The sequence below is a fragment of the Ctenocephalides felis genome, unplaced genomic scaffold (genome assembly GCF_003426905.1).
Source record: "Ctenocephalides felis isolate EL2017-DRISC unplaced genomic scaffold, ASM342690v1 CF-g0.4_SCAFFOLD_01886, whole genome shotgun sequence".
Classification (NCBI taxonomy): Eukaryota; Metazoa; Arthropoda; class Insecta; order Siphonaptera; family Pulicidae; genus Ctenocephalides; species Ctenocephalides felis.
The window spans coordinates 100,050,383-100,076,864 of record NW_020538040.1 but is presented as its reverse complement, the minus strand read 5'-3'; the positions used below and the strand labels follow the sequence as shown (position 1 = coordinate 100,076,864).

General features: G+C 32.7%; 1 protein-coding gene and 7 non-coding genes across 8 annotated transcripts in view; 3 read left to right on the top strand and 5 right to left on the bottom strand.

Moving 5' to 3' along the window:
• LOC113375587 (zinc finger protein 423 homolog) overlaps positions 1–26,482 on the top strand; it is a 257,505-nt gene that overhangs the window by 51,129 nt on the left and 179,894 nt on the right. The window contains exon 3 of the mRNA XM_026615519.1: positions 19,347–19,448. Coding sequence (XP_026471304.1) covers positions 19,347–19,448 — 102 coding nt within the window. The remainder of the gene's footprint in view (positions 1–19,346; positions 19,449–26,482) is intronic.
• Positions 16–1,943, bottom strand: LOC113378907. The gene has a single exon (XR_003367254.1). It is a non-coding gene; the product is annotated as a small subunit ribosomal RNA (ribosomal RNA).
• Positions 22,229–22,300, bottom strand: Trnaq-uug. The gene has a single exon. It is a non-coding gene; the product is annotated as a tRNA-Gln (tRNA).
• Positions 22,691–22,762, top strand: Trnaq-uug. The gene has a single exon. It is a non-coding gene; the product is annotated as a tRNA-Gln (tRNA).
• Trnaq-uug lies at positions 23,013–23,084 on the top strand. Its single transcript has one exon. It is a non-coding gene; the product is annotated as a tRNA-Gln (tRNA).
• Trnaq-uug lies at positions 24,083–24,154 on the bottom strand. Its single transcript has one exon. It is a non-coding gene; the product is annotated as a tRNA-Gln (tRNA).
• Positions 24,394–24,465, bottom strand: Trnaq-uug. Its single transcript has one exon. It is a non-coding gene; the product is annotated as a tRNA-Gln (tRNA).
• Positions 24,653–24,724, bottom strand: Trnaq-uug. Its single transcript has one exon. It is a non-coding gene; the product is annotated as a tRNA-Gln (tRNA).

Genomic DNA, 26,482 nt, shown 5'->3' with positions numbered 1-26,482 from the left:
ATAGTAAATGTACGTTAATGATCCTTCCGCAGGTTCACCTACGGAAACCTTGTTACGACTTTTACTTCCTCTAAATAATCAAGTTTGGTTATCTTCCCAGCAACATCGGCAATGTCGAAACGCTGCCGCGCACCGGTCCGAAGACCTCACTAAATAATTCAATCGGTAGTAGCGACGGGCGGTGTGTACAAAGGGCAGGGACATAATCAACGCAAGCTTATGACTCGCGCTTACTAGGAATTCCTCGTTCATGGGGAAGAATTGCAAGCCCCAATCCCTAGCACGAAGAGGCTTCAACGGATTACCCGGACCTTTCGGCCAAGGAAAACCTGCTGATCTCTTCAGTGTAGCGCGCGTGCGGCCCAGAACATCTAAGGGCATCACAGACCTGTTATTGCTCAATTTCGTGCGACTAAATGTCGCCTGTCCCTCTAAGAAGATATATTTGTACGCCGGTAGTGAGAACCACAACCAACAACGACCGAAGCCGAAGCGGAGGGTCTTTGCGATACCAGAAAGTACGTCTATTTAGCAGGCTAGAGTCTCGTTCGTTATCAGAATTAACCAGACAAATCACTCCACCAACTAAGAACGGCCATGCACCACCACCCACCGAATCAAGAAAGAGCTCTCAATCTGTCAATCCTTCCGGTGTCTGGACCTGGTGAGGTTTCCCGTGTTGAGTCAAATTAAGCCGCAGGCTCCACTCCTTGTAGTGCCCTTCCGTCAATTCCTTTAAGTTTCAGCTTTGCAACCATACTTCCCCCGGAACCCAAAAGCTTTGGTTTCCCGGAAGCTGCCCGCCGAGTCATCGGAGGAACTTCGGCGGATCGCTAGCTGGCATCGTTTATGGTTAGAACTAGGGCGGTATCTGATCGCCTTCGAACCTCTAACTTTCGTTCTTGATTGATGAAAACACATTTGGCAAATGCTTTCGCTTCTGTCCGTCTTGCGACGATCCAAGAATTTCACCTCTAACGTCGCAATACGAATGCCCCCAGTTGTCCCTATTAATCATTACCTCGGAATTCCGAAAACCAACAAAATAGAACCGAGGTCCTATTCCATTATTCCATGCACACAATATTCAGGCGAATGAGCCTGCTTTAAGCACTCTAATTTGTTCAAAGTAAACGTACCGGCCCACCTCGACACTCGGTGAAGAGCACCTTGGTAGGATTTTGAGTTGGGCCGCCTTTTTACGGGCTAAGCCCACCGGTAGGACGTCCCACAGACATGCCAGTTGAACACCGCGAGCGGTGAACCGACAGTGTGGGACACAGATTCAACTACGAGCTTTTTAACCGCAACAACTTTAATATACGCTATTAGAGCTGGAATTACCGCGGCTGCTGGCACCAGACTGGCCCTCTAATAGATCCTCGTTAAAGGATTTAAAGTGTACTCATTCCGATTACGGGGCCTCGGATGAGTCCCGTATCGTTATTTTTCGTCACTACCTCCCCGTGCCGGGAGTGGGTAATTTGCGCGCCTGCTGCCTTCCTTGGATGTGGTAGCCGTTTCTCAGGCTCCCTCTCCGGAATCGAACCCTGATTCCCCGTTACCCGTAACAACCATGGTAGTCGCAGAAACTACCATCGACAGTTGATAAGGCAGACATTTGAAAGATGCGTCGCCGGTACTAGACCGTGCGATCGGCACAAAGTTATTCAGAGTCACCTAAGTCAAACGGTGAGCAAGGCAAGCCCGCCACCGATTGGTTTTGATCTAATAAAAGCATTCCTTCCATCTCTGGTCGGAACTCTATTTGCATGTATTAGCTCTAGAATTACCACAGTTATCCAAGTAATGTGGGTACGATCTAAGGAACCATAACTGATGTAATGAGCCATTCGCGGTTTCACCTTAATGTGGCTTGCACTGAGACATGCATGGCTTAATCTTTGAGACAAGCATATACTACTGGCAGGATCAACCAGGGTGCTATATATATAATAGCATAGTGCGTAAATGTCCCTCGGCGTCACCCGAGAGACCACACTTTGTATAGAAAAGTTCGATGAATATTTCTAAACAACGAATTTTCTTACATATATATATCTGAGTCGTACGATATTCCCTGGACATGACGAACAGTTTACATCGCGACTTGATATTTTATATATTCTGCGCTTACACAGAGGCTAGACCTTTAACAACCGTCGAAACGGCGGTCCGTACATGAAATTTGCGGTCCGCAGACCCAGTTAATTTCAAACAGTCTCTTTACCCTTCGTTAGATTGAAAACGTCGGGGCGAATTCATTATAAGAATTCATCGTTATAACTAACTTTTATTCTCGCTCGGAGAGTATTGAGTTGATTGCATTTGTATATTTTATTTTCCGCATAAGAGTCTTTGCGTCAACGACACATGCCCGCGGATATGCTGTACAGTATGGTTGAACACTTATAAATAAGGTCCAGAACCCGGCCGTAAACCGACATCCGAACATATACGGCGTATATTATTCTAGACACGGTCTACGACAGTTTGACCTGCAGCGACGGGTCGCCTCGGGTTACCGTGCGAACCATCACCGCGATGGTCTGGACAGGCTATATGGCGGGTCGCAAGAAAATAAATTCTCTAGGACGCGCAACCACTTTAGCAATTTTAGAGCACGTTGTGGTCCAAAAACAAACGTCCTCGCTTTAAAATTGAAATATGAATATTTCACTGTGTGTGAGATTGAAAAATCTGCTTTCGCTGATTTTTCATTTTCTTAAAACAACGCAATGAAGCGAATGTTCAAATTCGCACAATTTGAATAAAATGTGCAGAGTATATAGAATACTAACGCAAGCGTTTACTACAATCGACTTTAAAACACTAGACTTTCATCTAGCGCCCAAAGAATTGATTGAGCTATGCGTTTAAAGTATAATATTCAAAAAGAACGCCGTTTTCACAACGAACTTCGTCATTCGCTCAGGCATCTGGCGATACCGAGCAGATATACATGGCAGTGCTCTCACACAATGCATAAGAGCGCTAAGCGGTTGTAAACTGCGTCACGCTGCTTTTGCACACTGCGCAATATTTTGCGACTAGCTCCGGTCAAACGTTAATGAAACGAATGATCATTGCCAGAAGCTTTTGCCCACAGTATATTATACTATAGGAGCGCACTTGATTACAGCAATAATTTGTCGAGTAATCACAAGATTTCATATTTGTGGTCAGCAGACCCAAATAATTTTAACTCGCACCGATCGAACGTTCATAAATGAATGATCCTCGGTGCGAGAAGCTTCGTCAGTTCTGCTACCACCCATCTATTTGACTTTAGTCCATTTGTAAAATCCTATATTATTAAAATATATAGATTTTATATTTGCGGTCCGCAGACCCAAATAATTTCAACTCGCTCCGATCAAACGTTCATAAAACGAAAGACCATCGCTGCGAGAAGCTTTGCTAGTTCTGCTATATTCACATATATTTGACCGTAGTCAATTTGTAAAATTCTATATTATTAAAATATATAGATTTCATATTTGCGGTCCGCAGACCCAAATAATTTCAACTCGCTCCGATCAAACGTTCATAAAACGAAAGACCATCGCTGCGAGAAGCTTTGCTAGTTCTGCTATATTCACATATATTTGACCGTAGTCAATTTGTAAAATTCTATATTATTAAAATATATAGATTTCATATTTGCGGTCCGCAGACCCAAATAATTTCAACTCTCTCTGATCGAACGTTTAAAAACGAATGATCCTACCACCAGTTATCTATAGCCGCAAACCAGCATCCGAATATATACGGGGTATATAATTCTAGATGTGGCTCACAACATTATTAAAAGTTACGCTAATATATCATTGACAGACTAAAAGTATCGAATATGATGTAAAAACTACACCGGGGAATGATATCCGTACCCGCCCGAACAACATAGCGTACTTTAGCCTGAGCTTGCTCGCATCGCACTCGACACGACCTATTCCCCTATATAAGGCGCGCGGCCACAGCGTAGGTATTTGACTGAGTCCCAAGCGATGTGCATTTGACCTGCGGCGAGGGCCTGCTCGCGCTTACGGTGTGAATCGTCAAGACAAAAGTCTGGGAAAATTTCGAACTGTGAACCCTTATGATAGAAAAATTTTTGTCGAAAATTTTGTTAGATGTTCAAACAGTTTTATATATATGGACAATATGAATTATAGTTAATTATTGAGTTTTTAGGTGTTTTTTGGGTTTTTTTAAACTTTTGTATAAAATTATGTATTTTTGATTTTTATAGATCTCAATGAATATAAAACGAATTTATATATAGTTATATTATTTTTTATAATTATTTGTTTAAATTTTCTAATTTTACAATAAATGTTCAAACCAGTTTTCCTCGATTTTCTCTTAAACCGTAAAAGATACAAAAAAACTTTGTTCGTACGAAAGATGCAGAATAAAATTACGAATAAAATGGTATATAAATGGTTAGGTGTGTTCATATAATTTTCTCTAGATTTTCCGATTTTTCCAAATTTTCACGACGGCAACTCGCCTGTAGGCCACACCGTTCGGAATTCGAAGTTGCGATGTATGGGAAAAAAACTAAGAATTTTGAGACCTTTCTAACGATGTATAATAGTTTATATGTTTTCTTTAGAGAAATATCGAATCGTGAGGAGTGTTGCTCTAACCTATCCGCACTTTGCATTTTGACAAGTTAACAACTACACAGATTGCCTTATACTGTCTAAACCGTAAAAGATACAAAAAAACTTTGTTCGTACGAAAGATGCAGAATAAAATTACGAATAAAATGGTATATAAATGGTTAGGTGTGTTCATATAATTTTCTCTAGATTTTCCGATTTTCATAACGGCAACTCGCCTGTAGGCCACACCGTGCAAAATTCGAAGTTGTGATATATGGAAAAAGAACTAAGAATTTTAAGACCTTTCTAATGATGTATAATAGTTTATATGTTTTCTTTAGAGAAATATCGAATCGTGAGGAGTGTTGCTCTAACCTATCCGCACTTTGCATTTCAAAGTGCAAATGTCTGGTGCCAGCAGCCGCGATAATGTAGTAAATCACACAGATTGCTCTATACTGTCTAAACCGTAAAAGATACAAAAAAACTTTGTTCGTACGAAAGATGCAGAATAAAATTACGAATAAAATGGTATATAAATGGTTAGGTGTGTTCATATAATTTTCTCTAGATTTTCCGATTTTTCCAAATTTTCACGACGGCAACTCGCCTGTAGGCTACACCGTGCAAAATTCGAAGTTGTGATGTATGGAAAAAGAACTAAGAATTTTGAGACCTTTCTAATGATGTATAATAGTTTATATGTTTTCTTTAGAGAAATATCGAATCGTGAGGAGTGTTGCTCTAACCTATCCGCACTTTGCATTTTGACAAGTTAACAACTACACAGATTGCCTTATACTGTCTAAACCGTAAAAGATACAAAAAAACTTTGTTCGTACGAAAGATGCAGAATAAAATTACGAATAAAATGGTATATAAATGGTTAGGTGTGTTCATATAATTTTCTCTAGATTTTCCGATTTTCATAACGGCAACTCGCCTGTAGGCCACACCGTGCAAAATTCGAAGTTGTGATATATGGAAAAAGAACTAAGAATTTTAAGACCTTTCTAATGATGTATAATAGTTTATATGTTTTCTTTAGAGAAATATCGAATCGTGAGGAGTGTTGCTCTAACCTATCCGCACTTTGCATTTCAAAGTGCAAATGTCTGGTGCCAGCAGCCGCGATAATGTAGTAAATCACACAGATTGCTCTATACTGTCTAAACCGTAAAAGATACAAAAAAACTTTGTTCGTACGAAAGATGCAGAATAAAATTACGAATAAAATGGTATATAAATGGTTAGGTGTGTTCATATAATTTTCTCTAGATTTTCCGATTTTTCCAAATTTTCACGACGGCAACTCGCCTGTAGGCTACACCGTGCAAAATTCGAAGTTGTGATGTATGGAAAAAGAACTAAGAATTTTGAGACCTTTCTAATGATGTATAATAGTTTATATGTTTTCTTTAGAGAAATATCGAATCGTGAGGAGTGTTGCTCTAACCTATCCGCACTTTGCATTTTGACAAGTTAACAACTACACAGATTGCCTTATACTGTCTAAACCGTAAAAGATACAAAAAAACTTTGTTCGTACGAAAGATGCAGAATAAAATTACGAATAAAATGGTATATAAATGGTTAGGTGTGTTCATATAATTTTCTCTAGATTTTCCGATTTTCATAACGGCAACTCGCCTGTAGGCCACACCGTGCAAAATTCGAAGTTGTGATATATGGAAAAAGAACTAAGAATTTTAAGACCTTTCTAATGATGTATAATAGTTTATATGTTTTCTTTAGAGAAATATCGAATCGTGAGGAGTGTTGCTCTAACCTATCCGCACTTTGCATTTCAAAGTGCAAATGTCTGGTGCCAGCAGCCGCGATAATGTAGTAAATCACACAGATTGCTCTATACTGTCTAAACCGTAAAAGATACAAAAAAACTTTGTTCGTACGAAAGATGCAGAATAAAATTACGAATAAAATGGTATATAAATGGTTAGGTGTGTTCATATAATTTTCTCTAGATTTTCCGATTTTTCCAAATTTTCACGACGGCAACTCGCCTGTAGGCTACACCGTGCAAAATTCGAAGTTGTGATGTATGGAAAAAGAACTAAGAATTTTGAGACCTTTCTAATGATGTATAATAGTTTATATGTTTTCTTTAGAGAAATATCGAATCGTGAGGAGTGTTGCTCTAACCTATCCGCACTTTGCATTTTGACAAGTTAACAACTACACAGATTGCCTTATACTGTCTAAACCGTAAAAGATACAAAAAAACTTTGTTCGTACGAAAGATGCAGAATAAAATTACGAATAAAATGATGTATAACTCGATATATGTCATAATATATTTTTCATGAGATTTTTCAATTTTTACTTTAAATTAAAAAATGTTTGAAATTTTTCGCTGACTTTAAATTCATTTGCGGGTTATGCTTTTTTTTACAATATTGTTTCAAATGATGTAAAAAGTTAAATTAGCGAGGTGCCTCAATATGCAAAAAATTGGCCCACTCTATATATATATATATATATATATATATATATATATATATATATGTCTCATATATAGGTTATGTCTTTGTAGTAGGATGAGCATCTGTATGAGAGTTTATTTATTTTATCTCCGTGCAGAAGTGCAAACATGGGCGCCGGAAATTATATTACACATGCATCATTCTATTTGTCTACAGGGTTATTGTTCATACACGTCGATGCCGTTTGGATGGTGAATTGCAGGTGTTTTTGATTGCTATCTTATATCGAATTCTATTTTACATTTTATACGACGCTGTAAAAATATTCTATATTTGCGCTCTTTGTTCTTATTCAATTACCCGATGCACTGGAATATTTATATATTTTTCACCGCCTTGTAGTCGAATGTCTTTCTTGCATGTATGGTGCTAGACATTTGGCTCTTACCTGAATATATTCACATTGATGAAAATAATAAGTGATTATAAATTATCTTATTACTTGTCTATTTTCTAAATTTGCAACGATAACTTTAACCATTAAGGGGCAGCCAGGTGGCAAACAGATCCAAAGTCTTAATTTTAATTTTTAAGGGATTTTACGAAATAATAGATGCATAATCAAGCCATCCAAAATATATTTTTTTTGGGCTTTTTTTTACAAAAATAAAACTGTATATAACCTTGATCTGGTTTAGGTCAAAAATATTTATCAGAAGAATTGGAATAACTATTAATTCAATTTATGTTTTTGTAAAATTGCTTTTTTAAACATCCCATAGAGTAAATAATTGTAATCGCAAGAAAAATCGAAAGTAAACATTTTTTCATATCTCGAAACAAAGCATGTTAGAAATGGGATGGGATAAGATTCTCTAACGCACAAATGCTATGCTAAAAATGTTTATTTATATCTTTAAACTTATTTACCATTTTAATATATATAAATATTAAAATTTATATTATGTATAATTAAGTTATATTATACATTGATAATAAGATAAATAGAAACGTAATTTTCATAAAATGGACTGTAACTAAATGAGCTAAGGCGCGACGAAATAGAGATCAATTAATACCATAATTATTGAACTTATTTTAGACATTAATATTTGTGTTTGCAATACAAATTGTATTATTTAATATAAATGAAAAAATATCATTCGCATAAGCAGTGGCGGATCCAGGGGGGGGGTCACGGGGGTCATGACACCCCCCTGAGCCTGTTTTAGGACTTCGATAAAACAACAAAATTTTGTTATTCAACAACAAAATTACTTCATAATGTTTTTATTCATGTATTTTGTTACCAAACACATTTTATAACTTGATTGTTTAACTTATTATAGACGAATGGTAAGGTCCTAAAATTTAAGGATTTTCTAATCGTATTGCGAATATACGTTCTATACATAATTTTGAATCAAGTATTACAGTTTAGGAAAAAAAATCATATAAATATAAAAAAATTAAACTAATTGTGAGTGGTCCTTAACCATGAACTTTCCGTAATCTTAACGTCTGTAAATAGACGACCTAATCAATATATAAATAATTTGATTTAAACTGATTTAGAGAAGTATACCTAATCGCTGTAAACCATTTTGAAGTGAGAAACTATTGCAAATATTATTTTTTTCAAATATAGTAGTTATTTTTGAAAAATGGATTAAATATTACACATTGATGGGAAACGAACACATACGAAATACGAATACATAAACACGGTGAATTTTCTAAAAGCGCGGCCAAATAATCCAAACTTTAATTATCATAAGTAAACCACTTATGGCAGGCCTTAATATTTCATTTAGAGCAGAAACTCTAACGCCATGCAAAGTTTCATTAAAATCGCCAAAAAAATTGACAATCCATTATGTAAAAGAAACGGTTTGACCGATCTTTGCCAAAAACCATTTAAATCCAAATAATATCAATCGAATAGTTTTTGTTTTTGCAAAAACGGTTAAGAATTTTTGACAAAAACATGGACGATAATTTTTGCACTTTTCTGCTAATAGTAAAAAAACGGACCAACAATTGTCTCAAAAAACTAATAAACGCAAACACTTATCCAGTTTTATTTTATAGTTTTTAACTTTCCGAAGGAGAAGTTTATCTTTTCATAGAAAAATCCGACTCGCTAATTTTATGTTTTCTCGACGTTTCAAGCCATTCTGAATCGAATGAGACTAACATTTGGAAAACGTATGTGCGTGTGTGTGTATGTTAACAGATTTTTTGCCGTAAATCGACGTTTTCTCCAAAACCGATTTCAAAAATTTAAAAGCCGATCGATGTATCTCGATGAGGACTAGCGTTTTTGAGTTTTGCGGGACGAACGTCCGGGCCATTTCTTTGTAAATTGCAGAAAAGTAAAAAAAAAATTTTGTCTACGTTTTAGCTCGCAATTCTGAATCGATTTTGAAAATTCAAAAACCAATCGGAAGATATTGGTTAGGAATCGTGCTGATTAGTTTTTGGTAGAGATTGGGCGGGCCGTTTTCTTGTATTAAAGTAAAAAAAAAAATAAAGTTCGACGATTTTTATGATTTTTTTAACGGTAGATACCATAGTCTCGTAGATCATACTAAAATATTACGGCCCTGCGACAAGTCGTTTAATTTTAAAAATTCTTCAAAGCTTGCAAAAATTAGTACCGTTTTTTGGCATTTAACAAAATTAGACTTTTGATCGACGTTTTCTCAAAAATGCCTGAACCGATTTCAGAAATTTAAAAGCCATTTGATGTATCTCAATGAGGACTATCGTTTGTCAGTTTTGTGAGAAGATCAGCCGAGCCGTAAATTCTTTGTAATTAGAAAAAAAAATTAAACTTTTCATCGACATTTAAGCTCAAACTACCGAATCGATTTAAAAAAATCAAAAACTGTTTGAAAGATATTAGTTGGAAATCATACTGATCAGTTTTAGGTGAAAATCTACCGAGCCGTTTTCTTGTAATAAACTGTTGCAAAAAAATCTAAGCCGATTATCATGAAAATTTTTTTAGCGACATATTTCATGGTCTTACTGAACCTACTGAAATATTGCGGCCTTACGACAAGTAATTTAATTTTAAAAATTCATCAAAGTTTGAGAAAATGAGTATAGTTTTTTTGACGTTTGTTAAATCTAAAATTAAACGATTTTAGATAGAGTACTTGGTCTTAATGAACATACTAAACCATTAGAGTTCTGCGGAAACTGGTTTAATTATAAAAATAATTGATTTTTGAAAATTTACTTCTAGAAAATACTCCGAGTTAACGTGTTCGTTTATTTGAATTATGTGTAATAAATTCAATTAAATTTTATGTTATTTAAAAAAAACTAAAAAAGTGTCCCGAATTCATATATTGCTCAATGCATGGATTCGGTATACTTTTGATCACTCATAAATTGATTCATTTTTTATTGATTAAGTCGCTTATTTACACATATCGGGAAATTCATGTAACTTGCCTCAAGGCAAAATACCAATACCAACTAGTTAAATTTTAACATAGGTTCAGACGAAAAAACGTAGAGAACAACGTCAAATTTTGACTCACGTCAAAGACGCAGATTATTTAAAAAAAATACACATGTGTAGGGTAAGGAGGGTTCAATTTAACTTTCAGCAATTATATTGTAAAAACTAAACGAAAAACATAACAACAAATAAGACATATCAAACAAAAAACTATCTGACTATGTTTAGTACAACTTCCAGCTAATTCACTGTAGAAATGTGTTTTTTTGCTGTTTTTCAAAAATTTTGTCACTTGGTCTTTTTGACTTCATAAGCGGGGTAAAATCGGACGGTGAGAGGATAAACAATTTAACGATTTAACGAAATATTAGCTACATTATTCAACCAATTCAAAATATAAATTTTATGGATGCATTTTTTAAAGATATAACTCTGTATATAACCTTGATTTGATATTTTGTCCAAGAGTTGGAATAATTATTTATTTAATTTACCTCTTGTAAAAATGCTTTTTTAAACGTCGTAAGAATCGAGTTGATGGCTGGTTGTACATTTTTGCTCTCTACATACAAATATTGTCCTAAGAAATCCTTAACTTTACTTGTTTTTGAGATGTCGGTGGTGGACCTTTTTACCCGCGGATCTTTAAGCCCCGCTCTATCTATATATATATATATATATATATATATATAAATATATATATAAACTTTTCAATTATGACCCCCCCCTGGCGCCGAAGCTGGATCCGCCACTGCGCATAAGTCGGTCGGTAATTTAAGTCTGAATAAACTAAAGAACTGTAATTTACCTTGACAATAAAAATTTGAAACATTTTTGTCAGAATCTGTTTTCAATTAACCCATTGCATATTCTATACCCCTTTCAGAGAATGAAGTTCTTCCCGAATATCATTCCCCAGGATATACCATAGTCATACCCCGTTTACTAGTACTCGAAGCTTCGGTCGTTTCAAGTTCGGATTCCGTGGCGTGTCCTGTTTCGAAGCAATGTGATACCTGAGCTTTGTTGGATGATCGTCAGCCTTAAGCAGTATGCACGTTCAGTTCACAAACGAAAGAAAAGCGACATTTGGTGCTGGAATTACAGTGATATTCGGTATAATGGGTCAGCAGTCAAATGCCATTATTCATTTTTCACTAGTTACATTTTTAAACTATTAATAAGGAATATGATATTGGAGTATAAATATTTCTAAAACAACTAAAAAAGTAGTAGGGTGCGTGCTTAAGGCAAATTGCTGGAACTTCTCGTACCGTAATTAAAAATCTTGGTATGGAACCCAAAAAAATTTACACAAAATGTGTACGCATTATTAAAATCTCTATAAAATATCTGATAATTTAATGTATATATGTCCAATAAACATTTTTTACCGCCAAATGACATTTTTTTAACTTATTTTTATTGAGAGTCCTTAACCGCAAGATCTGCTTACCCAAAAATTTAATCACTTTTTCATCTTGTCAATACAAGTAAAATGTTTTTTGAACTATTAAAATCGGACGCTCCGTTCTCTTAAAAACTGAGTTACCGTTTTTGGCACTTTTTGCCCCGTATCTTCAGAACGGCTAGACCTGCCTTCGCCAAAATCTAACCAGCACGTCTCCTTATCAATACGAATGGAATGCTTTTTTCAAATCGGTTGATCGGTGTTCTCGAAATCGTCGACAAAAAATTGTATCCGCACACACATACATCAATTGTGTCTAAGGTATGCCAAAATATTTAGAAATCTTGGACACGTAAAGATATATAAAATTTTTTATTTTCGATTTTTCTGCAATTACTATACCTTACCCTACGGGAAGTTACTAAATTGATACAATAATGCAACCGAAGCAATTTGTTTTTCCAAATAAGTAAAATAATTCTAATATGGACATATGAAATAGAGCTGTGGGCTTGTGCCAGCCAGATCAACATTTCTGTAATTGAGAGAGACCAAAATAAAATACTCAGAATGATTAGCAACGCTTCGTGGTTTATGAGATGACCAACCATGAGAACCTAAAAATATCTATATTAGCAGAGGTTATAAAAAGGGTGGATTAATAATAAAATCAAATTATGCAAGAAATAGGCGAGTGTTACAACCGTTATAAACAATAGGTATAAACACTAAAATTGTTTATAACGATTTACACTAACATGTAACATAACATAAACATTTAAACAAAGCTCATGAACAAAATATAACAATATATAACAAAACATATCTTTAAACAAAGTTAATGAATATTTTTTGTGAAATCTTTTTTTTTCCTTATATTCATTTTTTCTTTTCCTTTCTCTTTCGTATTTTGACTATGTTCAGATTTTTTATATGTTTAATCACCCTAACGAAAAGAACAAGAACTACATGTCACAACCGAATCCCAAAATTTGTCACTACCGTACCTAACGCATCTATGAATTATGTCTGAGATGAATTATCTAAGCAAAAACTAATTGCTGGTAAATAACTACTAGTGCTCAACTTACAGAAAATAACAAACAAAGTAATCTGTATACAAGCAACAGTTATTATTAAGAAGAAATCGAATGGAAAAACTTACTTTCGACTCTTTAAAAGCAATGTGGTCTACAGATCATGTTAATGGTCATATAATAATAAGACGCTGACTGAAAGCAATTATGGGAACTTGTTTGAACAATTTTCTCTCTTTGGACCCTATCTCAAAATCAGTGTAGTTTAGCTGTTGTGACGACTGTCACTACCTGGCACAACCGTACCCAGTCTCTTCTACTTTCACTTTCTTCTAATAGGTTATGATTAATCTGATTAAATAAAAAAAATGATATGCTACTGTTACGGTAATCCCAAAGTCAGCGAAAAATGCTAAATATGTATTCAATAGGTATTGAGATATACTTTTAAATTTTTTCGTTAAATGGTGTGCTAACTGCATATATACGTATTAGGCACAATTCGGTATGCAGTCGATGGTGTATTGAATATGGAACATTGGAGCAAGAATATAGTCGCATACGGGCAATTCGACATAAAGCAGTTTTTTTATCTAATTTTACTCGAAAATGTAAATTAATAATATGGCAATAGTATTTTTTTACGTTAAATCTTTCTTGGTTTGAATTTTTAACTCGATTCACGGAACCTGCTTTGGACAGATCTTCCATTATTGTTTTCTTGGACAGTATTTATTTAGAATTTTGCGAATATATCAAAGCATTATATTCTTAGAAGCTTAAGAAAAAAAAATGAGAAAAATCCCAAATGAAATTTGGTTTATATGTAGGTAGGTACTGTAAGAGCACGAGTAGTTTCGTTTGAATGCCAATCTTCTCCAGTTGCACTAAAAAGCTGTTGCGAACGCACCTAAGGTGTTTTCTGGCTGTATGAGTTCTGTGTTGGACGAGTTGTGGCAGTCATATAGTCCATAGAGAATGGCGTGTGTAAGGGTCACTGAAAGGGCTGAGAAAAGATTCAGATAAGACTTTAGTTATAATTTCATATATTTATTTTTACCCGAATATATATTTATGACATAATATCAATAACAACATGGAAAAAGAATAATAGTTTGAAGATAGACATTTATCTTCTAAATTTTTCCCGAGCATTATAACCTTTTTTATTTGTTTTCGATTTTTTTTACTTTTTTGGAAACCTTATTAGGTGTCCGTATTTCTATTTTATATTATTCGATATCTGTCGCTAGTTAGCTTAGTTTTATAATGTGTATATAATGAGTTCATAATTCTAATTTTAGATCTAGACAAACTAATTCAATAATAATAAGCTTTGTACCTTTATTTGGTAAATGTAAATGGTGAATAAATATCTATATATAGTTCATAATATTATAGAAAATTATCACTAAATGTCAGCCCTTGACTGCGCGGGTGTGAGGCGGGCGGTTGGCGGTAGACGTTTTCGAGTTCGGGACTTCCCGGGGGAGCGCGCTCTCGAGTCTGTTCGCCCCGCGGGATTCCCTCGACTAATCAGAGCTCCCGCTTGCCACCTGGGACACCGCACGCGGCTCTGTGCTACTGTGCTTTTGTAGTTTCGATTTCAGATTTTTTATGAAACAATTAATTACCACATCATTAGATTATAATTTAAGTTATTATATGTATTAATTTATTTTTTCGTCATAATGTAATAATAAGTTATACCTTAATTCATATGGTAAAGCATATTTTTTTATTATATATGTTTATTAGTCCATTATTGTTGAATTTGTCTTATTATTGTTAACCCTTTTTGGTCGTTTATTCACTCTCATCCTCCAAAACTCTTTCACCGTTCCTCTTAGCAACCACGGTAAGGAAGTATACGGAATCGTGTATTTGTATGCATTTATACAAAATAACGTTTATACACTAGATAAGTGTATTGAATAAAAATATATCTAATCTTCATAAAACAATTAATGAATCTTGTTTACACATCCTAAACTTGCATGTTGCTCTCTGGCAACGGCAAATAATTCCGAGTACTACGATACCCATCTCCAAACTTAATTTGGCCGATGAGGGTTTACTTCCCGAACTTGATATTTATGTTTTTGCAAAAAAAAATTATATGTTGCTAATTTTATGTTTCCTCGGCGTTTCAAGCCATTCTGGTTCGAATGAGATCAAATTTGGAAAAAAGTATGTATGTATGTGTGTGAGCCAACGTTTTGTCGACGTTTTCTCAAAAGCTCTGCTGAATCGATTTAAAAAGTTCAAAAATTCTTTGATGAAACGATAGTACTCTACAAGTACTATCGTCTCATAGTTTGGGCGACGATCGGCCGAGCCTTTTCTTTGTAATTAGCAGAAAAGTGAAAAAAAAAATTGACCACGTTTTAGCCAAAAATTCTGAATCGATTTTACAATTTGAAAAACTGTTTGAAAGATATTATTTGGAAATTGTGCTGATTAGTTTTGGACAAAGATCGGCCGAGCCGTTTCTTAGTAATTAACTGTTTTTATGAAACTTTTTACGCTGATGGATACCATGGTTCAAGAGAACATACTAAAATATTAACGCTCTACGACACGTCGTTTAATTTTAAAAATTCATCAAACATTTAAAAAACATGATAATCAAAAGTTTCTTTTGTGATGTAATAGGTCAAAATTTGAATATCACAAATTTGAAAGCCATTAAAATAAATTCGATAAATTCGGTTTGCGAAAAGATCGACCAAGCCATTGGAAATGGCTTTGTAATTAGCAAAAAAGTAAGTAAAAATGTTACTTGTTATTTAAAAAGTTAATTAAATTATTAAATAATATCAAGGACTACGTACATGATATATTTCACAAAATAATTTGTTAAATTTCTTAAAAAAAATTTCAACGTTTTTCATAAAATGCGGTAAAAAGTCTTTCGAATTTGGTTGAATTATATAAATTAATTGAAAAAAGCACATGTCTGTGCACTATAATTAATATAATTATAGACAATTTAAATATGTTTGAGAGACATCAATTGGAAATAGTAATGATTGGATTTATTTGAAAGCGAAATATTTATTTTTGAAATGAACTGTTGAATATTTTATCTTAATTTCGGTTGATTTAGTCAATTATTACACATGCAACTTCATAAGTAAGCTTATGCAACTTGCCTTAAGGCAAAATGTCACTTTCAACTAGTTTATCTTACAGCTCATCTAAAACTTTTGTGAGAATAATTAACAGATATTATATACATTTAAATAATATTTTAAATAGCCTATGCTATAGATAAATAAATTTAATAAATTAATTAAAAAAAACAATTCGAAAAAAGACAAAATGATTGAAAAAAATAGTATATGGTATAAAAATTAAAAATGTGGTCAGTGGCTAAGCACTGACAACATTTTTAATTTTTATACTATATACTATTTTTTTTCAATCATTTTGTCTTTTTTCGAATTGTTTTTTTTTTAATTCATTTATTAAAAAACTATCGAAATATTATCAAATAAACCTAAATAGTAATAAAATTGTTTTAGTTGTTCAAGACCATTGGAACTATTACTTTTGCTCTCATACATATGAATAACATCTTCTTCTAATTTTTTTTTTGTGTATATAATAATTATGTATAATATTTTTGACAAGTACAATATGCAACAGAACGCTTTCAAAGGTCCTGTACCCCCAGCGTCGGAAATCTCATGGGATTCCACGCCGGTTTTACTGCCACAAAACCCATTCCTTGCTACTCATCAACCCACTCGCCCATTCAGTACATTCAACTATAAAACAAACAACTTTGATATTCATTTTATCTCCAAATCAACGTAAATAATATTTTGGATGTATATTTATATATATATATATATATATATATATATATATATATGTATATATATATATACTATACTTTTAGTGTATTAATTACTTGTGTGTGTTTTGTTCCTACTGAAAAAGAGTCAAATTCAAACTCGAAACGTATGGATCTATTAAATTTATTTTAAGAAACATCTTAGTTTTCTTTCTATTTATTATCTTGGATGGATGCCTGTTAATTTTTTTTTGTTTTATCAACATATTTATCACCATTCATATCCATATATATATATATATATATATATATATATATATACATATATACGTATATATATAATATATATATATTATATATCTTTATGAATGCTTTATAGGTAATGTATTTTGTAATGTAATTAATAATCAATTATGTTTAATACATTTCATAAACTTTTTTAAAGAATTCTTATTATAATTATAAAAAATTAAATACATTATTATTATTTCTTCTTCATACTATTATTTTTATACCTTTAAATTTGCTGGTATTTTGTATGATCGTAATTTTACACGTTTTAGCATATAATATTGTATTTTTTTATAAATTTTATAAATTTAAAATTTATTTATAATATTTATTAATTGAATATATTGTTTTTGATTTATTATTCATAGCAAGCTATACAAAGTACATTCAGCTACATTTGTTACAGTTATATATTATTTGAATATAAAATTGGTTCAGAAGTTTAGGCGTCCATAGCGGTCAAATAACGTGACACGAAATTTATATATATATATATATATATATATATATATATATATATATATATATTAACAAAGTCTAATAATCAGGCATAACATCAATAAAAAACATGAATTTCTTTCAAAAATTTATTTTAAATCCATACGTTTCGGCTATAATCCTAGCCTTCATTCAGTGGAAAAATTAGTTGATCTTTGTGTTAAATTGGAAAATTTTAATAATCCATGGTATTAAGATATCCTAATACCATGGATTATTAAAATTTTAAATTTTTAAAACGTATGGATTTAAAATAAATTTTTGAAAGAAATTCATGTTTTTTATTGATGTTATGCCCGATTATTAGACTTTGTTAATACATATGTCAACATCAAATTCAGAATCATACAAAATATATATACACCTAAGTCTGTTTTTACACGGAGATTGGTTCCATAAGAAGCCGTGTAAAAAAAGACATTGATCTTATACAAAAATGGGTGATTTGTCCTACTCTCTAAAACCTATTAAAATTAGTGATAAACAAGAATTTTCAAGAACAATAATTCATGTTTATTTTAATATTAATTCCCCTAAATTAGTGCTATTCACATTTGCTTTGACCAGTAAAAATTGTTTGTACGCGCTAAAGGGGAATTCACTTAAATCTTTAAGCTAGTGTTCGCAAACTATCGATACTATCGATGGTTTCAGACTTTTTTCTTTCATAAGTACTTTTTTGTGATATGAACATACATCGCAAAAATTAAATTTGACAAATAAATTTAAGTACATAAAATTTCAAATCGTGCTAAATGGAATAAAATCGTGTAAAAAAATTAAAAATATTCAATTTTCAAACCGTGTTATATCAAAACCGTGTACAAAAAGACCTAAAAAGAGACTTAGGTGTATATATATATATATATATATATATATATGTATATTACATAAGCATTATATATAATGTGTGTGTAGTCCAGTTCACAATCTGGATAATGAAAACTGTTAAAATTTAAATATTCTTTTTGCTTATTCATCTAATTCATGTATTGTAACATATTCCCTAGTCCATTTTAAATTCTTTCATCATTTGTCTAGACATTTATATATGTATATATATACATATACATCATGCTACATACAAAACTGGGTTCCTATCTTTTCATTATGCATCGCGTAATCTTAATGAATATCCGCGTAGGGCCACGTTTTGTGTTCCCCCGTGTTCTCTCTTCGTGGCGCTTCTTTACGTCGGACGGCGCGATGGACGGGCGCTGGCTCCGGGGAAATTTAGCGCCGCGCTGAGAGCAACCCGCCGGAGTTCGGATCGTGGAATCGTAAGATCTTGGGTTCGTACGATTGTTCTGTCCTTTCTAAAGAGGCGCCGGTCGGTTATCCCCGATGACCAAGCTCATGTCTCAAGGGAGACTATCTTGGCATACAGTAGAGTCTGCATCATCTGGTGGAATATTTAAGGAATATGTGTAAAATTAAACCGAGTGATGCTTATAATATTGTTGCAATCAAATAATGTTTGATAATATAATATAATATAACATATATTAATAATTAAATATATTTATAATATATAATTAATAAAAAAATATTTTAATAATATTTCTCATACTGTATAGACAAGTTGATCTATTTTCTTATAGTAATTCCCCTACTGTACATTCATTAGTCAACGATGAGAACTGATAAGAATTTTTGTATTAGAAAGACGTCATATTTAACAAAAGAGCGTCAATGTTTCTTATCTTTATATTAAACTTTGACTAGTTATAATTATCCCAAAGTAAAAATAGCATGATCTAAAATATATTTAATTTTAGATACGAGTGAACAAACGGCCAATGAAAATTCGCAAGATGAGAAATCACATACACCATCTATCGACAACAAGATGGAAGACAGCGTGGACAGCTTTTTATCGGGTAAGTGCTAAAAAATATTCAAGTTAGTTATAGACATTTTTATAGCAAAATTACAAAAATATTTATTAATATTGTATATAACCAATTTGCATAGATTAAGAGAAAGTTTTTTTGTAATAGCAGATTAAACGATTTCGGAGATACATTATTATTTTGGATCCAAAAACTTGTGTTTGATGCATGCATGCAATAAACAAACAGACTATTAAGATTTACAAAAAAAATTATTTTATTCATACATTTTATTTACAAAATTGCGTGCCAATAAATGAAAATTTGCGATGTTCTTGAAAATACGTTGATTACTTTAAATATGTTATACAATTTAGCTACTTGAGAAAAAAAATCGTATTTTTAGTTGTAGATTTATAAAGTCAATATTGGTTTTTTATATAACACAAGAAAATATCAGGCTTTGCGTTCTGTATCGTACATACAAAAAATTGTAATTTATGAATTTATAACTAAATCAAATGATTTTGATTAAAAAAAATATTATACTACAAAGTTTTAGAAACAAACCAAAATTTTTTAAAGAAAAGAAGTTTTACCAAAAATTTAGTTATTTGTTATACATCAGGAAGTCAGGCAATTTACCTTATCTTGATAGTAATTGCACTTTATATCTTTAAGATAAATAAATATCCAATTCATGAGCAATTCTTTCTTTTTGTACAAATATTCTTTAAATAATCAAATTATATTGTTTTCTTATTTTTTGTAGTCTTTTATATGACAAAAAAAATTGCGCTATAAACCAACGAAATATACCTCAAATATTTCTTTCCGTATTGAATTGATCAAATCATCATTAACCAAGTAGACAAAGCTACCGACATTTAGCAACAGATTGTTTTTACATAATGAAGATTCAAAGCCTTACTTACAATGTTAATTGTTGTACATTGAATAAAGTTTGAATTGTTATTGGAAAAGTTTTAGCAATATGTCTAACATTATCGTCTCCTATTATTTTTGTATGCGTATCGATTATTATCTTTGTCGATTTAGTATTATTTTATTAGTCAATAATTTAACATGAGCAAAAAATCTGTTAAATTGCGTGTGATTTTTTGTTCTGTTCCGCCATAGAGACGCATTCGTCAGCACGTGCTGCATTGTGAGCGCAAATTCGCTAATGCTGTTCTATTTGTGCACACCTTTCCAAAGCACAATTTCACAGGTCACAAGTTTGACACTCGGGCATGTTCACTGTTTTGTGGGTATTTGTAGGATTGACACGGGTCGCAAAGTGAAAACTTTGAATTTGAGAGTTTTAATAAAATATCGATGCTGCTATTGTATACTGAACGAACGTAAACTCAATATTCGAATTTATTTCAAAAAGAATTAATCCCACATTTGTTGCACCTATTTTATGTGATGATATACTTTTTCATCAATATATAATGAAGTAATTATAGATGTTAGCATGATAACATTGCATAATATTGATTGTGAGTAATTAGTTGGCTTACAATAAACGTTACCCTAATAATTACAGTTTATTACAAGTGTGATAATATGCACTTATGTTAACCAAGAGCAGATCCTAAATGCGCTTCTGGCTGAACTTCTTTCAGCCCTACTTGTAGAGTGCCCTGCTAGCGGTCAGGGTGTTCCACGCTAACCTCACCCAACCTCACCCCATGCCTATGTTCGATGTCCCGATACTAAAAGCGCGTTAAATATGCATCGGATGTCAACATCCAACGTACGTGCCAAATGCGGAGGAACCTTCACACAAAAATCAAATGCAAAGAATTGGTCAAATAGGGCCGCGCGATTCGCGTTTGTGATATCACTTCGTAAAATGCGTTATTTGATTTGCTACAAAAATTATTTTATAGAATAAGTATGAGGTTCGATATGACTGTATTTATAATTATTCTCTATCTATAAAAAAATTAAAACCAATTGATATACACAAAATAATCTACATATATATATAAAAATAAGTCGGGTTTTTCTTCTTGACGATATAACTCCAGAACGCACCGATTTCGACAATTTTGCATTCGTTGGAAAGGTCTCGAGGTTTATAGCTAAGAAAATTAGTGGTGCATGGCATCGTGCCTTAATGCAAATTGCTGGAACTTCACGCACCGTAATTAAAAATTCGAGTAATGACATTAGTGAGAATTATCAGAATTATGCTTGGTTAAGTCAACGAGCAATTCTTGCCGCAAAGAATGATGTACACGCACTGAATTTCACCATTCAATCAAAAATTGCTGGCGATTTGGTGACATACCAATGATCCCGACTGGTCTTCCGTTTGACTTCAAACGATTGCAATTTCCAGTTCGCCTTGCGTTCGCAAAGCCAATAGGTTAGTGTTTGCGGAATAAATTTCAAATAGATTATTTAGAAAATCATTGTTAGTTTCACATGGGCAGTTTTACGTTGCCTGTTCTCGAGTTGGAAAACCATCCGCTTTGTTTGTGTTAACGTCAGACCAAAAAACAAAAAATGTGGTTTACCAAAGAGCACTTCAAAATTCGAAACGGTTAATTTGCGGATTCACTTTCATTTACTTAGGGAAGTTTAACTAAAAAATACTTCATTTTTGTAATCGACACAAATTCATTACTGTTGTGTAATAAAATCAAATTTTTCCTTTTCAAATATAAACAAACAAAAAAATTCTTCATCTTTCTCACGAAACCATCTAGTGGCGAAACGGAGTTCGTCGGGTTTGCTAGTACTAAAATATTGAAAGATGTACATAGTTTCGCCGTTCAACGCAAAGATTTTTTTCAAAAAAAAAATTAACATTAAGGTTCCACCGAGATTTGAACTCGGATCGCTGGATTCAAAGTCCAGAGTGCTAACCATTACACCATGGAACCACACAACATTCATTTTGATACAATAAAAATTTGCAGTTTGAATATATAGCAATAATATTGTTTGAACGCATTTTTTAATATAATAACAATATATTCACTATACACATTTGTTTAGCTATTTATTCTGAACATGGTTTTTATAGTTCTGTGCTTTTATATTTTTTACAATACAAAAAATAACATACTTTACGTATCGTTTGGACACCAGCCAAAATTTATTATTAGCGTAGCTAGAGAATTGCCGCTAGAAATGAAATTAGTTTTACTGTATACTTTTATTATTTTTCAAATTCTTATGTCGGTATATGATTGATTACTAATTAAAAATGTTGTTTTCATGTCAATTAATTATGATAATTTTGCTGATTTGGCCCAGCACGCTAATCGTGTGGTTCCATGGTGTAATGGTTAGCACTCTGGACTTTGAATCCAGCGATCCGAGTTCAAATCTCGGTGGAACCTGAAGTATTTTATCATCATAAATCGTAATAAATCAATCGTAATAAAAATTACGTATGTATGAATTAACACGGTAAGACAAAATCATAAATTTTTCGTTCCATAATCCAACGCCGTAAGCAAAACTCTTTAATCACTAAATTAAAATACGGTCCCACGTCAGTGAAACCAGAAATTGTAATGATGTTTTATAATTAATTAATGTCGTGAATCATTAAAGTCGCAATTGAAATGCTGAAAATTCATATTCAACGGTTCCATGGTGTAATGGTTAGCACTCTGGACTTTGAATCCAGCGATCCGAGTTCAAATCTCGGTGGAACCTGCACATTTTAATATAATTTGCATGTGACAATTATTATTGTGATTATTTTCAGTAGTATTTATTATAATTATTTTTATACACAACTACAAAAAATATTTATGATTGCTTTTACTTTTCAGTAAATTAATGTATGTTATTTATTTATTGTAATACTTAAAATAAACTTTCTACTATCTCTCTTCAATCTTATGGGAGATGCTTTCTCAGTTCTGCCTCGTAATGGAACACTAAAGTTTCAGACATCAGGATGTTGTGCATATTGCAAAACAAATGTATTTGCGAGTGAGAGTTTGTAGCTTTAATTGCGCGATTCATTATTCACAAGTCAGGCTGAAAAGCAGTAATGTCACCCGCCTTACTTACTCAGTATCTTAGTTTCCCTAGTGTTTATCTTGAATTATTTGTATTATAGAATCGCTACAACCACCAGATATCTGGAACATATTATGTAACTTACTATAAAATACATTTACATCTTTTATGAATGAAAAAAGATTCTGCATATCATTTTATATTTATATTTAAATGCAAGTGGCTGTACTCAAAATCCGTAATGCTAACCATTAAACCTTGAAATTGTTTATAACATTTTAAGCATTTCAATTTTGCCCGTAATGATTCACGATTTGGGTATTATTGACTTTTAAATATAAAAGATGATAAAAATCACATTCAGTGACAGGAAGAATAAAGATGTTGCTTACGGTGTAACTCATATCAATGGTATGTATTCTATTTGCAAATGATGGTGATAAAATACTTTAGGTGCCACCGAAATTTGAATTCGGATCGCTGGATTCAAAGTCCAGCCTTTCTAATGACTTATTAAGCGCATGCAATAATTGCTCAATTTATAGTGTTACTGACTTGTAAATGCTTATGCGGAAGTTCTTAGGATGTAGGATAATGGAACAGAAGATTTGTAATATTGCTTACGTTGTTGACCCATGACTAATTTTAGTGTTCAGTTTCTAAAAATTGTGGTGGTAAAACAGCACAGGTTCCACCGAGATTTGAACTCGGATCGCTGGATTCAAAGTCCAGAGTGCTAACCATTACACCATGGAACCGTTGTTTGTGAATTTTTAGCATTTCAATTGCGACTTTAATGAATTACGATATTAATGAAATACATTTACAATTCTAGTTTCACTGACGTGGAAACGCATTTTAATTTAGTTATTGGGGGGCTTCTTCCGGCGTTGGATTATGAAAACAAAAACTTCATGATCTTGCTTACCGTGTTAATTCATATACATATGCCTAATTTTATGATTACCTTTTACGGATTATGGTGATAAAATACTTCAGGTTCCACCGAGATTTGAACTCGGATCGCTGGATTCAAAGTCCAGAGTGCTAACCATTACACCATGGAACCGCAATATTTGTCGTTAAGCACATTAAGTTTGTATATACAATTTCTGGTGTTACTGACTTGTAAATGCTTACGCCGAAGTCCTTACGGTGCAGGATTATGTAAGAGAAGATTTTTAATTTTGCTGACGTTGTTGACCTATGACTATTGTAGTGTTTACTTTCTAAAAATTATGGTGATAAAATAATAGAGGTTCCACCGAGATTTGAACTCGGATCGCTGGATTCAAAGTCCAGAGTGCTAACCATTACACCATGGAACCGTCTTTTACGACATCTTAAGCATTTGACTTGGAACGTTTTATGATATTAAGTGTGCACGCCCGATATCTGATGTTGGATACTATAATAGTTGAACGGTAGAATGTCATTGAAAATAATTGTAAAAATTATAACTGATTTTGTAGATTGTTCTCCTATGTTTTGTAGGATAAAGATACCTTACAATTATACAATCATTCGGAAAAGGAAAAAATTTTACTTCATATTTTTAACATCGTCCAAAAATCGAAATTGAAAAATTTTTGCATTTCTCGACGTTTTGATGGTTTCTGAACATTTTGGCATACCTCAAGAAAAATGGATGTGAGTGTGTGTGTGTGTATGTATGTATGAATACAATTTTTCGTCCACGTTTTCGGGTGCACGGATCAACCGATTTGAATGGTTCAAAAAACATACGATTCCTATTGATTGGAAGATGTGCTGATTAGTTTTTGGCAAAGGCAGGTCTAGCCGTTTCGGAGATACGGAGCAAAGAGTGCAGAAAATAGAAATTAAGTTTTTGAGAGAACGGAGCATCCGATTTGAATGATCTAAAAAATATTCGGAATGATTCGGAGAAGTGGTGATTAGTTTTTGGCAAAAGCAGGTCCAACGGTTTCGGAGATACAGAGCTAAATGTGCAAAAAATCGCAGTTTTTGAGAGAACGAAGCGACCGATTTGAATGATTCAAAGAACTTTCTGCTTGTTTTAACAAAATAATTGATTTAGAAAAAAAAATTTTTGTATATCGAAAATAATTCAGATTTTATTTTCAATTCTGACTAAAGTTTTAATATACTTTAAACAAATAATTTCAACTTTGCAATTCAGTTTATTTAATTCTTATGAATATTACACAATTTTACAATATTTATAATTAGCTGTACCCGTTCACGCTTTGCCGTGATTTAGTTTAAATTAAAAAGTTGAACAAAGATATGTATTTGTTACATTTAGTTTAACGTTACTATTATCTGTTCAATAATTTACCTATTCAACAATTTACCTATTCAACAATTTACCTATTCAACAATTTGTCTACTAATTTACTTATGAACCCGTTTATCAATCTACCATTTTACCGGCCTACAAATTAACCTGTCATTCCATTCTACATATTCGCCTATCTACCAGTTTTCCTCTCTACCATTTTACCCGTCCACCAGTTTACCTTTATAAATTCTCTAATTCACCTTACTTATTTACGCATTATAAAACAACTAAAACTCAAATTGATTCTACGTTTTAGTTAGAAAACGTTTGTATGTGGAAAAGAAAGGGGTTGTTTTTAGGCTTTTCCCGGCAATTATTCGTTTTTTTTTCTCGTCGTAAGAACCATCCTGGGACATCAATGAACATTTAAAAAAAATAATTGACCAAATTGGTCCAGGCGTTGTTGAGTTATGCGCTTACCAACACATTTTGCTATTCATTTTTATATTATAGATAATCTATTTGAAAACATTTAATATTCCTCGATCATTTCGTTACGGTACGGGAAGTTCCAGCAATTTGCCTTAAGGCACGATGCCATACACCCCACTAGTTTTATATAAAGTTTATGTCATATGTATGAAGTTCGTGTCATGATGTTGGTTTGCGATAAACACCTGAACTACCGAACCGATTTTAAATTTGGTTTGTTTACCGTGTCCATTCGTATTCAATTTAGGTTATAGTTTATAGGCAATATTGAAAATCACATCTTATATTCAAAATATTAAAATTGTATAAATTTTACAGTTTATAAAAGAAA